Genomic DNA, 14,451 nt, shown 5'->3' with positions numbered 1-14,451 from the left:
GTCAGTATGACGCTTTTGAATAAATACACTATTAATTATTCATGTTTGTGATAATTGAATGAGTTCAGAGCGTTCACCGTTATGTACTATCGCCGCTTTGCGTTTTATAATCATCTTTCTCTCTCACGATGAGGTAGTTCTTAGACCAGTGTATCCCATGTTATTGTCGCATGCCCAATGTAACATACATAATTTTTAATACAAAAAATTGAAGTGTCAGCAAATGGCTGAAATTCAAATTTCAAGTAATTTTAATAAATTTTCGAATAGCCTCCCTTAACAATCAAATTCCTATGGGGTGAGGGCATTGCGAACGTTGCGAACTTTGACTTTGACCTTTTTATCAAAACTTCACTATGGCTGTTTAAAGATCTGTTGAGAGACGAGTATTTCTCATGATTAATCTTAATGAAGAATAGTTTCAAAGTAACTTTTTAACCAGCTGTGAAGAATAAGGTATAATAGCGAAATATTAAACGACATCGGCGCGCGACGTTTAACCGTTTAGGCATTGACTCTCAGAATAAGATAATGCGCGAAGAAAAAACAATAAAATAATAAGTAATTACGCTACAACAATTTGAGGATCCTGGCTTTAAGTTTATTTTGTGGATAATTTTACTTAGAGGCAAATAAGAGACCAAACTTTATTTGTTATGTAACGTATAGTTATATCATTAATTATCTCAAGACAACATATGCTAGATCAAAAGATATGAAAGTATTATGTAAATCTACATACAATGTAGTCCGAACAGCATGAACACATTTAAATAGCCTTTTGTTAAGCTTCAAACCTTAATACGCTAATGTTTGCGTAATAGATGACAGGGATCAATCATTTACAATCAGTGAAAGCTTCGATCATGGGCTATCAGGGTGTTGATATTTGAGTTTACATACTTTGATTAAAGAAGCGCGACGCGTAGCTCTTTGACATTTGTAAATGTTGTCTCCCACATACGGCTGTTATTAAAACAATGAGTCTGGTAATATGTCAATTCACATTTGACAATTGACAATTAAAGATGTTCTATACAATTTTTGCCAAAGAGCCATACTTTGTCTTTATATTGAGGGCAAATGTGCCAACGGGAAGCCCAAAAAGGATAGTCATCGCAGCACATGAACACCCATTTTTCGAGAGTGTCCGTTGCCGGCGCTTGATGCTCTTTTGTTAAACAATTGGAGGTCGTACTTTCCAGGAAAGACCCCGGGGAGTAGATTCTACATATACCTCAAGTGCTTTTATCCATAGTTACTGACTACTAGTCAGCGAGAAACTGACTTATTGTGAATTTCATAATAAATCAATTCATTGAAGTTCGAAAACCGATACTTCAAGCTTTTTGCCTTAGGTGATTGATAAAGTCGATACTTTTTTGGTCGAGTCAATGGCCGGTCGTAAACGAAAGGGAAAGAAATCTGTAATTATAGTAACAGACATGTTGTTATTATAGGCGTTGGAATGACTATTGATTAGACAATCTAGATTATTTAAAAGCAATAGAAATCTGTACGATTTTTTTTCCAGGAAGCCAGGCCTTCTCTTTTCTCACCATACGTAATTAGTAGTACCGATAAGCATACTGTAACAATGATAGTAGAAATGCCAAAACTAGTCTTTTTATCATTCCTATAAACACGGCTGACACCAATCACAATAGACAATTTAGTTAAGAGACTACCACAAAATTACTTGCAACCACCGCGTTACTTAACATGAGTTAAATGTTTAAAAACTCTTATGTGAAAGGGATTTTCACACTAAATAACGTACGTTAAACGTTACATTATAACGAACGTTATTATAAAGACTGCAGAAACACGTACTCGTTGACCCCTGCTCCAAAGATTTGCATTGACATATTTAAAAAAAAACTATAAAAGTTTGCCAGTCAGTGGAATGAGGACGCTTATTAACAGGCAAAACTATTCAGCAATAAAAACCAAAGTAATAAACTTTCACCGTAAGCTTATCTCGAGTGCAAATTGTTCACCTGAAACGAGAAAGTTTTAGACACTTGCCAGATTCATCAACATTTGCGGCTAATTTGACAATCAATGGACACAGTTTATATAACAAACAGTTTTGAAACTTGGTTTGATGAGAGCATTGTGTTGACTAAGCTTTGTATTGCTTTTACGTTAAAATGTGTCATTCATTTCGATTTGAAAGAGACAGTGTTTTCTTATCTCTCCGCAATTTTATCTGGAAATGTAATATTATTAAGACGTTTGAAAGCCTCCGTTTTGTACGACTAGGTAGACAAGATGCCAAAGGTTACGAAGCGGTAGTAAATGGTTTCAGTTTTATTGCGTTTTACCGCAACATCGGATAATTTCACTTGCTTCTATATATCTTCCCAACTTACATAAATTTAAGATTCAAGCCTATGCCATCAAAATATTGACTCTAGAACATAGATCATTTATCAATCTAACGATATATCACATTACATGGGTCGTTAAATATAATCGATTCTTATTTGATTATTGATAGCGAAACAGTATTCCGTATATCTCTGAAGTCTACACCGACATTTGACCGTCGTTCATATATGCGCATAACAAATATTTCTCATTTTGTATGCATTTGTCAATCAATGTCCGCTTTGAATGTTTACTCGCATGGGAAAGTTTATCAATTAGCTATACTATTTAGTAAGTTATAGCAACGTTAAAGTCGAAAAAAGATTGTAAATGTGTTATATCTAATGATATAGAATTGTGACAAACCGGTAAAAAGTGACGTAAATGAACTAAACATTTTGATTCAGCAATTCTCATCGTGTAAAAACAATATAATCTAACGATACGATGGAAATTACGATCTGTCGAACTGGACCAATATCCTAACGCCGGTAAAGACTCAATCAGCGTCGTGGAAAGCATAAAGAGACCATAAATCAGATGTTATTGTTTTCCATAAACAGACTAACAAGTACTAGGCCCTAGCGATGTCTCACCGTTTTACGTAACTATAGAAACTCGAAGAGAATTCGGTTAATAAAATAATTAATTGATAAAAATTGAACACGCCGTGTAAAAATAACTAAAATTTCATACATAATTATTCATAATATAGATATTTTATTAAACTTGTTTGAGATTTCATCAAAAGATTGCAGCGTGCAATCGTCGCAAACGTTTCAATAATTTCTCAATAAACGGATATTAAATAAGCATTAGCAATAACCGAATTAACATTTCCAACTCTAGTACCTCTCACGCGACACTATTTACCTGACATTGGCTCGTTTATTTCAAAGACGATGTTTATTAATTAGCCTCATTACAGTCCACTAAAGGAAACGAACACGCTACCAACATTCACAATAATGCTTACATTTACTCTTGAATAATAACCATCCATTAGCGCAAACGAGAATAGCCGCTAGGCAACGGTCATTCCGTCTAGAATTCCATAAATAACGCACAGTTAAAATGCGTCGGCGCGTGTATCGAGATTTACAATCGTAGCAGTTATCGTTTCACTTTCGAAGTCGTGTTAGAATCGACAAACATGTGGGAGTCGGTCGTAAGGTCCAGCAAGCAAGGGCGCTTTCCCTGCTAATAAATATACTATTGATTTCGAATAATATAACTGTTCGGATTGTTTATGCGGCCGCATTAGATTTAAGATCGGCTGTTAAATTTTAATAGGCTCGCCCAGGGAGATTTAATGGTGCAATCGGTTTAGCTGACGATGTGATAGAGCCCGCACTTAGAAAGTTCGTTTCATGCGCTTTGTATTAATATCTTATTGAAAGTCGCACCTCGCTGTCATATTTCAATGCGAATACTGGAAACACGGTTTATAGCGTTATTTATAGATGTCGCAGCCAATAAGTAAAATAATCGTTGATGGAGAGATAAGAACGCGATTGAGCTGTCACGTTTGTATATTTGTAGAAACCATTGGCAGGAAACAAGCATCATTTATCGTTAACATGAAATTTATACTGTTAGGACTTATAACTAACGGCAGTGGCGATAAATAAGAATGTGCTGATTATGATTTGGATATATTACCAATGGCGCTATAACCTTCTAGGTCTGTGGCTCAGATTTATTTATCTGTTTCGTGATCATTTGTTTTTCTAATAGGCCTTTTGTGTTTGACACACGCCGCCGACTAATAGACAGAAAGTCTATTGGTGTACTGCCGGGGATCGAGTCTTCGACCTTAGGGATAAGAATCTCAAGTTGTAGTCAATGAGCCAATACTACCCATTTATATATTAGAGATGCATATAATCTGGTCACATGACACTAACTAACGACAGGATTGTGAACTGCACGGTATTTAAAACTTCAACTGGCCATATTTCAAATCTGTCAAAATTCAATTACTGACGACGACACCTGAAACATTATGTAGCGGATATTATCAGCAATTTTTATGTGTTTCCAATTCATTACACATAAAAACTCACGGAAATAGTTTACCTAATACCAGGTATGGAGTGACTACTTTCTCGTCAACACCCATATGATAGCCATACCGAGCTTAAGTGTAACATTGCACATTAGGTATCTGATAAGTCTGACAAAAGTCCATATTTCACAGGTGTGAATAAATTTTCCTTTAAAATTGAATGTGTAAAATTAAAAAGGTAAGGCTATTTTAACGTAGCGAAGACACATATATGTCGTCTTTATTTTGTTAATATACAGATTCCATTATAGGCTAAAAAAGTAGTTAGCAGTTAAGATACATGACAGTGCGCTACAATCATTCTAGTTACCAGTTAGTCGCTTCCGTTCTCATTCTAGCATATCGTATATAGAATAGAAATATTAGTATACCATAGTAATTAAATATCAATATCAACAATCTATTCATCAAAACTTATATATATATGATCCGCCCTTGTAAGATCTAAATGATAATAAAATTTTATGACTTAATACCCACATCTCTTGTGAATGTTGACGTGGTGTGGTGTGGCATGAATTTTTATAAAAAAATACTTATTACAGACGGATAACGTTATAAAAATCCCAATAAATTTATTTTAACTAGTTTTTCAAATTAGTTAAAACGTAAGTTAAGGGTTTGGTTTATACAAATTATTTACAATATAATTGTTTAGTTACAATTTTTCTGAAAATATGTTGTATAATTTATCATAATATTACTCACTAAGAAGCGGTTAAAATTAGTTACATTAATAATTATAATATCATTAAAAGTATTTCTATGTACAATTCAAGATTATCTGGAAAGCTCGTATCGGATACATTGGCAGGTACATAGACAGAAAGCTAGGTTAATATATTGTTAGATAGGAACAATCCCACGCGATTGTATTCTAATACGATTCTGAACGGTGAAACGGCTCAGCCAAAATTGGAAGCTCTTTCAGACTTTCGCAGTATAAACGGAAGTTTCATCATGATATTTTCATTTGTGACACAAAACAAATGTAGAATTCGCATATAAACGTCAAGTATGGATTTTTCTACTTACATATATTTTTATCTATGGTTTATTGGATTAAAAGTTCTTCAGCCATTTGCTTTATGTACCATTAAAATATCTTTAGTATAAGCTATTCAAATAATTAAATGACTATTAGGTATAAAACAGAGGCAGGCAGATAAGAAGATGGAAGATATAAAAAAGGTCCAATATAGATTCGAACAGCTAAAGAACGAAAAAATTGGAAAAAATTAGAGGAGGCCTTTGTGGAAGCACAAGCTTTAAATAAATAATGTTACTTTAGGTACATTTACTTTATATTAAGCATGTAAGGAAAGCAGTATTAAAGACTTTTAATTAGGGAAACTTGTATTATGATAAATTACATAACCAAATACTTAATTTGTACAATTTAAACTGCAGCCTGTGTTCATCTTGCGGAAACATTAATGCGATATAATAAAATCTTTTCTCAACGTGTCTATGTAAGTTTATCAGCAACAATGCTGCAAAAACTTGTATCTGCAACTGAAACTGCTTTCCCGTAACAGACACCAGTTGGCCCGAGCTTAATTATCTACTTATGCTTTACTATTGATTCTCGATGTGTTTCATTAAATTAGACGTAATATTTAATGTTAGAAAATATACCACTTTTTACATGTACAAATAGTGAACCGCCTTACAAATTTTCGGCATATTTAAGTTGATAATTCCGCGGAGTGCACGCCTTTGCGTCTCATTGTAACAATTCGAACTCAATAAAATCAGTGTTAATCCGTTACAACTAACTGTCTCTTCATCAGATCATAAACAAAATAGAAAGTGAGAAATTTGCACTTCCGATAGTATAAGACTATTATTAAAATATGAATATACATTCCCTTTAGATTAATATACTAGACTTTATAAGCTAATTCTGCTTTCCTTAATAAACTCTTTTCAAGGTCACAACATAAAAGTAACAGCTATTATTTTGCACAAATATTACGTATGAAGACTCGTAAAACTCTGAACGTATACAACATCCCTTGAATAACAAACAAGGGCCCGAGGGTATTACGTTAATTAGTGAAAAGTATTTTTCTGAAAATGACATTCTTGTTCTCTCCTAGCTTGGTTCGTGACATTTCAAGTAATAGTCTTCTAAAACATATTTTATATGTTTGCTTAAGTACATAAGTATTATGGCTGAATACACTTATTAAAATTACTGTCTATTATGGAATAATTAACATAATAAATGCATAACAAATATGAATAATAATTTATTGACCTTGCTTCGTAATATATAGCGAATAGTACAAAAACTACTAACAATACTTTTCAACCAAAGTTGACCAATTAAAGTTTATTTATTTGAAAACATTAACTATCAACGGAAGAGATTTATTATTGTTGCTCTGAATCTTTTTAGACGATTCTTAAACTCGAAAGATAACTCGTATAGTAACTCACGCAAACAAATAGTAACGGTATAGTATCTAAGTTCAGGCAGACAGTGAATGACCGATTGCGAAGGCGATACCTTTTACAAATGCCACAGAAAGTGACAACATGCGAACTGGCCGTTCATAACGAGCCGTTATGACCAATGATAAAGACGTGTTATAATTTTAATGGGGCCTGTAATTTATATAGGCACTAAATATTTCTAAAAATATAGGTGTGAAGGCATTTAGCATGTATAATCACGACACGTAATTTAATTACTCTCATATTTATAAACATTCAATGCGTAACTTTCAATTTAGTTAAACGTGTAACTTCAAATTATAAAATTTTAAAAGCTTTATTGCTTATTATAAAGCTTATTTATATTTCGGAATAAATTATTTTTAGCACGCTCACACTTTGAGTCTTAAATAAATGAGGGTCACATATCTGCTTATCAGGAGAAATCAAATCATTCATTGAATACATTTAAACCATGATTGAGCAAGATCGCAATAAATTTTCAACCTCTCCCAATAACCCCAAAGTACGGTACTTTGTATCCCCACATCTCACTGCTCCTTATCTTCGCCTTGTTAAAACTTAATTGCAACGACCAACAAATCACTTCCATTCCGTAAGCACCTTTAGTCACCTACGCGTCTATTTCTAAAAGCTATTTAAATTGGCCCAGGGCGGCTCGTAACGATGCTGATAACCCCCTGTGCATTGTTGATTGCAACTTCCGCGCGAGGACATCGAATTATCTTATTTTAATTGCGGCTTATATAATAATTGGATTTATAGCTACTGGAATCATAGATATAGGAAGAACTCCATTTATATAAATTCGTTCCTCAGCGTCGTAATTTCCGTCCGTGATTTTTATATCCGGTCTAGATAACGTATCAAATTTAGATTTAAATAAAATCAATATGTAGTAAAAAGTAGTAGATACTTTAATTTTGCTTTCGTTTAGAACTTTAAACATATAAAATTTGATTGTTTTGAGATTTGTGAAATTGATATCTTAATGCGATGATATATATATATATATAGAAATACAAAAGCGTGATCGCACTAAAAACCAACAGCTATATCCACCAAGTACTAAGAATAATTGTATGAATACTGGAATTTAAATTCAATGCATATTTATAGGATGTCGCATATAAATACCACTAATACAGATTAGACTTTGTTCGGTAGTACTTGCCAGCCGCCTGATATAAATACCTATCAAAATCAATTTAAAGCTATTATTTTGGCTTCATACTGGAATGCACTTTTTATAACAATTTTGCTTTACCGATTTATCGAATGGATATGGAAAATTTATGGCACAATTATTGTAGTGAAACAATAAAATTCCTAATCCCTAAACGACATCTCCGTAACTTATAGAAAGTTCTGTTAAAAAAAATATCACTTATAAAAATATTAGTGCTAAATATCGGAATTTGACTGAGTTAAAGTAAGACATCTTTAAACAACTCTGTAAAAATAAAGTCGTGAGCAGATTGTATAATGTATATCTACAGTGGTGGTCGTATTATTAGAAACGGTCCTCGACATTATGTACGTAAAATACACCGCAATCGCTTTCATTTTTAAATTAAACGATAAATAGGACAAAGATATGTTCAACGATTTATCATTTATTAGAAAAATCAATATAAATCCCAGTACACAAGTGCAGTTTCAATATTACATTACGGACAAACATTTGAATCAGTTTTAAGGTGAACAATAACATGAACAATAATGGTCAACTGATTAGAAACAACAATAGCTACTATCGTTATAATTAATATTTAGTGGCGTATCCCTTATTTTCAAGAAAAGTACTGCAACGACGTGGCATTGCTTCAATCAATTTCATTTTTTTTTTGGGGGATTGATCAATGCTTCAACAAATGCTTCATATAGTTCGTTGTGACTGGTGTTACGTGTTTTTGAGATTTTCCTTATAACAATATACCAGAGATTTTCTATCGGGTTTTAAAAAAATCCGGACTATAGACCGGTATATGCGCGCTAAGGAAAAGTTTGACGCTATTGTCCAAGTCTTTTAAGTCATTGTCATGCTTGAAAGATCCAGGTTAAAGGCAAATGATCGTCCGAGTAGGGAATCATTGTGTGCCCTAAGACATTTTTGTATTGTCATTGATCCATTGTACCATCAATCTTCCGAACGGGTCTAACTCCACATCCGGAAAAACTTCCCCAAACTTTAAAGTTACTCTATAGTCCTAGTATTTAAAATTTATAGTATTTAAAATTTAATGACCATATTTATTTGTGTTACATCTGGAAATAACAGTTTTTCCCATTCTATTACCGTTCAATTAACATATTTTTTAGTGAATATAATAATTGCTTCTTTCGGTGTCGCTTGGTAAGAAGTGGTACCTTTGGAAAGATTCTTCCAAACAATTTAGCTCCCACTAATCTTCTTCTCATGACGAGATGTTTCTCGGGTCATCAAGCGAAACAACTTCATGTTTAATCTGGTTGGAGCCTTTATTTGAGTATTTTTAGCGACATGCTCGATTAGTACATCTTCTATGGGAGAGGTTTTTCTTGGTCGAGCCTCTCTAAATACATTTTCAACAGTTCCATGTGTTTTATAAAGATCGATTTAATTAAAAACTTTCTTAACAGAACAATTTAAATGTTCAGCTATTATTTTGTACGCCCACTTATGATCTACATGTAAACAATTATTTGCCTTGTGACGCGTCACAACTTGTATTTTTGCCCATTTTGAACAAAATAAAATTAAGATAAAATTTTGAGTTGCCACCAAAGTAATATAAAAAGCCAAGAAAAATTTCAAAAAAAGAACGAGCTGTGAATGTTTTTTTTTAATGTTTCTAATTAGGCGTCCAAGTGGCCAATAACAGAAAATAAACTCGTACATGTGTAAGACTCAATTTGTAATTAACAGTTGTTTTATATATTATTATTAATTATTGAATGTTTATAGTTTTTATTATACTTTCTTTATTCATAAGAAATGTTTCTAATTATATGACCACCACTATGTATTAAAACATTTAAATTTCACATAGTGTTTAAATAATAGTAAATCACAACTTGTGTTAAATTTAATAGCACTTTCGATTTCAACAACTGCTCACGGCCGATCGTTAACATGTTTTTCACTAACAAAAATATAGTAAAACGCCTATAAAAATGAAAGTAAAAAACAATGTTTGAAAGTATATAAATCATAAAAAATCGGTTTTAGTATAACGAACGTAATATTTTTTAATGTGTCACATCGAGTTCAAAACTTTGCAAAGTTTAACTTAGGTAAAAGATTGACAAAAATGTAGATAGTAAATAAATAATAACCAGAATGTGCAGAAGAGTAGCAATCGTATTTCGCGATAGTGGAACTACTTATGTAACATTTTAAATGTAAATATTTTGATAGAAAATTTAACAACTATTAGTACAACATAAACGCGTCATTTATTGAGTACTGAGTAGAGCTGACCCACTGAGTTTTTGTACGTCGTTAAAGTGCTCGTAATAAAATAAGGTCATGAGTGAAAATAACAGTACAAATACAAATATTGGTATCATTCACTACTTATTAAAATATTTTCAAAAGTGTTGGCAGTATACCAAACTAAAATTCAGATTCTTTTGGATATAGCAGCATATATTATTAATTAACAAAATTATCTATATAAACTGTATATTTAGTGTCATACTTAAAATTAGTTAAATAATATTAAATAAATTATATTATTAGAAATATTTATAGATATATGACTTAATAGTTTCATTAAATTAGGTATTATACTTATACCTTGTTCAATATAACTAAAATATATACCTAGTGATAGTAACATATCTTTGTAATATCTTGTAAAGGTTGAAATAATAGGAATAAGTCAAGCATTCAGCTCATTATAGCTAATTATTAAATTAAATGAGTATTACTTACGAAACCTTACAATAAGAAAACATTTTGTTATTTCTGTGTATTAGTTTCAATTGTGGTGATATTTTTTAGACATCCAAATATAAAGTTAAACATGAAATACTGTTACTCTACTAAAAAAAACCTACATACCCATCAGTTGTCACCGAGTTCACTGACACAGTATCCGGAAAAATCATGTTTTTGTCATCTTCTACAGCCTCTTGATTTTCTGGCTCATGTAAGTTCTGTGTGGTGTCTGAAGACTGGTCAGGTTCAGATGATGCAATAACATTCGTTTTTTTACTAACATTATGTAGTCCTGATAAATCAACCTTTTGGTCTACGTTTTCAATTTGAAGAGCTTCGGAAACTACCAATAGAAATAGGGCACAACTGTAACACAGAAAAGTTTTCATAAGTCATGTATATTTAATGGATAAATTGGGCACGTCTATTGATCTGGTTCATCTTACCTAGACAGCACAGAAATTGTCAATAACGACGTGTAAATTATGCATAGCCCACCCTTCATCGTAGTATAAGTAAAATATTCTCATTCCAGTTCATTTTGTGTAAGTTTTACATTGAACACATAGCAACTATAAAATTAATTTAAACCGACACTATTCACAGCACAAACACATTATTAAATCGACTTAAATCACTTATCTTTATTCTTTATCATTCACGGTAACTTAAAACTTGTAAAATGAGTCCGAATTATAAAATTGGTAAAATTGAAGAGATGAACAAAAATCGCGATCCAACATTTTTTTCACGAATGAATTTGACATGACAGCTGTTAGGAAATTCCGAGTTTTTTTGCAATTTTCTTTTGTTCAAATTCTTTTACTTGCCGTAGACGATTGGATAAAAAAATATAATTCTAAACAGTATTCAAGAATTAACCAATAAGATTCTAACATTTAGTATACAATTCAAATAATGATTGGTGTATTTATTTCAAAACGTTCCGTTACATGTCATAAAGGATTCATAAAAAATACAGATTGAAAATATGGTTATTTCAAATATTTTTATGTACGTGTAGTGTTATGTGTCTTTACTTTTATTACGATAACCAAACAAAAAATATGGTTTTTAATATGTTAGATGATATGTTACTTTTTAAACACCAATATTGTGAAAAGAATTCAAATTATAACTGAGAAGTGCCCACTGACAATTTACATTTTCAACCGCCTTATTTTACAAGCATTCGTGTCATAACCGATATATACAAAATTTCAATATTCCGGTCTTTAGAACTTTAGTATTTACATAAAATGGAAGCTCTATTTACCTTGCCGTTTAGTGTGCTTGAAATTCCTAACATAAAGATTAAAAGACCATCATGGCTCCAAGCCCCGTCAGCTATGACAACGTTTTCCTTAGTTCTTCTCTCGTATTTTCTTGTAACGGGAGGTTAGTTCGCAGTTTGATTTTCTTATCAGACATAAGTATTTATATTTTAATCATTTATTAATGTATTCATTTGCAGGAATAATTTATGATGTTATTGTGGAACCACCAAGTGTTGGTTCGACAACTGATGAACATGGGCACAGTAGGCCAGTGGCTTTTATGCCAAATAGAGTTAATGGTCAATATATTATGGAAGGCTTAGCTTCGAGTTTCCTCTTTTCACTTGGTGGACTTGGATTTATTATTCTAGACCGCACTCACAACCCTACAACACCTAAATTAAACAGAATTCTTCTTATTTCTGTTGCCTTTCTTTGTATTCTCGTTTCATTCTTTACAACATGGATCTTTATGAGAATGAAGCTACCAGGATACTTACAGAACTAATAATAATATTATAAATAGACTTGTTTAAGATTGAAGTGTATCAATTTTTATTTTAATAAATTTTTTTATACAGCAGTGTGACTATTAATATTATTGTGATACAACTAACAATTAATGACTTTAATTAAACATTGAAAATGGTTATAATACTACTTAAAATATTTTAGCTATCAAATAATTAAAATAAAGAATGGAAGAAAATGTTTTTAATAAATAATAAAATGTTCTAATAACTGTTAATAGGAAGACAATAATGATTAGACTCTAGATTTCCAAATTGGAAAGTTCACCATAACTTGGGTATTTCATAATTACATTCTAAGACATAATGACATATCTATTCATATGAGATTCATATAATATTACAATAAATGTTTATCTTCTCTTATATTACAGCCGAATCCGGAAAGAACTGAAATTAAATTGTTAATTAATTAATTAAAAACAACATTTCTTCAAACAAGATCTGAAGGTGAGAATATAATATTATTAAGCACAGAGTGCTTAAGAAAAATAATAATACTAATTCAGCAATTATTATATTTTGAAGCAAATTTATATGGCTGTATATATGCTGTGAATAATGAGAGATGGTAAAATATTTATGCATACTTACTGGGAGAAATCTGAACTCTTATCTATGATATGCTCAAACTCAGCAAATGAAAGAGCTCCATCGTCATCTAAATCGGCTTCTTGTAATACATTTTGGATCAATGCCTGTATTTCAGATTCACTAAGTTTCAGTTCTACTCCACAGAGCCGTTCAACCACCTCACTGAGATCAGACACACCAATCATGTCATCGCCATCAAAATCTATAAACATATTAGATCCATTATAGTTAACATACTTTATCTACATATTAAGAACAGATTTAATTATGCTTTTAGATTATTAAAAAAGGTATCATTAATAAGGTTTTTCTAACTTGTTTTCATTTCCTTTAAAATTTTTAGTGTATTTTAAGAGTAAAATAGCATAAACATGTTTACCAAAAATCCTAAATGCATGTTCTGCTTTCACAGATTTTGGTGCATTCTGACTGAACACAGACATCATGTCTAGAAAGTCTTCAAAAGTACAGTCACCATCATTACTTGAGCTGAACACCTTACAAATTCTGTCTCTAAATGGGTTCACTCGTAATTCTGGATACTGTAGAATTTTAGCCATTGGAAGCTTTGCATTCTTGTTATGTCCCACTTTTTCAGGTGCCAATTCTTTAAACTTCTGATGAGCACTATAATAAAATTATATATCAATAAGTTTAAACATTAACATTCAAATGCAAGCTGCTATCAGCTATACTTACTATAAAACCTCGGATTTGGTAAAATATGTAAGATCCTGAAAAATATTAATAATATATGAATTAACATCATCAATGATAAGGGTTTTTAATCAAACTTAGATGCACAGCAGCAAAGCAACTTTGAGTGCATATTGTTCATTAAGCACACCTTATTCAATAGATACCTCATAATCTTGAAGTTCTTCTTCCGTGAATTGGCTTTTTCCTTGACCCATTGCAATGCAGAAATTATAGTAATAAGTATTTATAACTTAAATGTAAAACCAAAATCGTAACTGTATTTGAATTTAATTTTTTTAATAAAACTATTAACTAATGAGTGTACTTTGTTGTTAAATTGTAAATCCAACCTAATCACAGAAACGAATATAAATAAACAATGTTTAATTTGTCCGAGTGACATATGACATAGACTGTATTACTGTACCACAGGTTAAATTTATAATGTCTTAACTCACAAAGTTTTCATATCGTTGTCAAATATCATTTACTAGATAAATAAAGGTTGTGGCTGTATGGACT

General features: G+C 31.5%; 3 protein-coding genes across 3 annotated transcripts in view; 1 reads left to right on the top strand and 2 right to left on the bottom strand.

The window, feature by feature from the left end:
- Window positions 1–11,594, bottom strand: part of LOC123709086 (SUN domain-containing ossification factor) — a 38,989-nt gene extending 27,395 nt beyond the window's left edge. Inside the window, exons 1-2 of the mRNA XM_045660197.1 lie at window positions 11,276–11,594; window positions 10,953–11,195 (exon numbers count right to left, since the gene is read on the bottom strand). Of these exons, the coding sequence (XP_045516153.1) occupies window positions 10,953–11,195; window positions 11,276–11,334 (302 nt within the window). The 5' untranslated portion in view covers window positions 11,335–11,594. The remainder of the gene's footprint in view (window positions 1–10,952; window positions 11,196–11,275) is intronic.
- Window positions 11,595–11,990: 396 nt separating this feature from the next.
- Window positions 11,991–12,689, top strand: LOC123708924 (oligosaccharyltransferase complex subunit ostc-A). Its single transcript, XM_045659942.1, has 2 exons — window positions 11,991–12,227; window positions 12,304–12,689. The coding sequence occupies exons 1-2, from the start codon at window positions 12,089–12,091 to the stop codon at window positions 12,612–12,614; spliced, it is 450 nt and encodes a 149-aa protein (XP_045515898.1). The 5' UTR covers window positions 11,991–12,088; the 3' UTR covers window positions 12,615–12,689.
- A 116-nt stretch (window positions 12,690–12,805) lies between these two features.
- LOC123708923 (calcium and integrin-binding protein 1-like) lies at window positions 12,806–14,288 on the bottom strand. Its single transcript, XM_045659941.1, has 5 exons — window positions 14,094–14,288; window positions 13,930–13,964; window positions 13,610–13,857; window positions 13,231–13,432; window positions 12,806–13,026 (listed from the first exon to the last, which is right to left on the bottom strand). The coding sequence occupies exons 1-5, from the start codon at window positions 14,142–14,144 to the stop codon at window positions 13,005–13,007; spliced, it is 558 nt and encodes a 185-aa protein (XP_045515897.1). The 5' UTR covers window positions 14,145–14,288; the 3' UTR covers window positions 12,806–13,004.
- Window positions 14,289–14,451: the final 163 nt, after the last annotated feature.

This window comes from Pieris brassicae, chromosome 4 (genome assembly GCF_905147105.1).
Source record: "Pieris brassicae chromosome 4, ilPieBrab1.1, whole genome shotgun sequence".
NCBI classification, from domain to species: Eukaryota; Metazoa; Arthropoda; class Insecta; order Lepidoptera; family Pieridae; genus Pieris; species Pieris brassicae.
The sequence above is the reverse complement of the archived record's forward strand: the minus strand, read 5'-3'. Positions and strand labels throughout refer to the sequence as shown.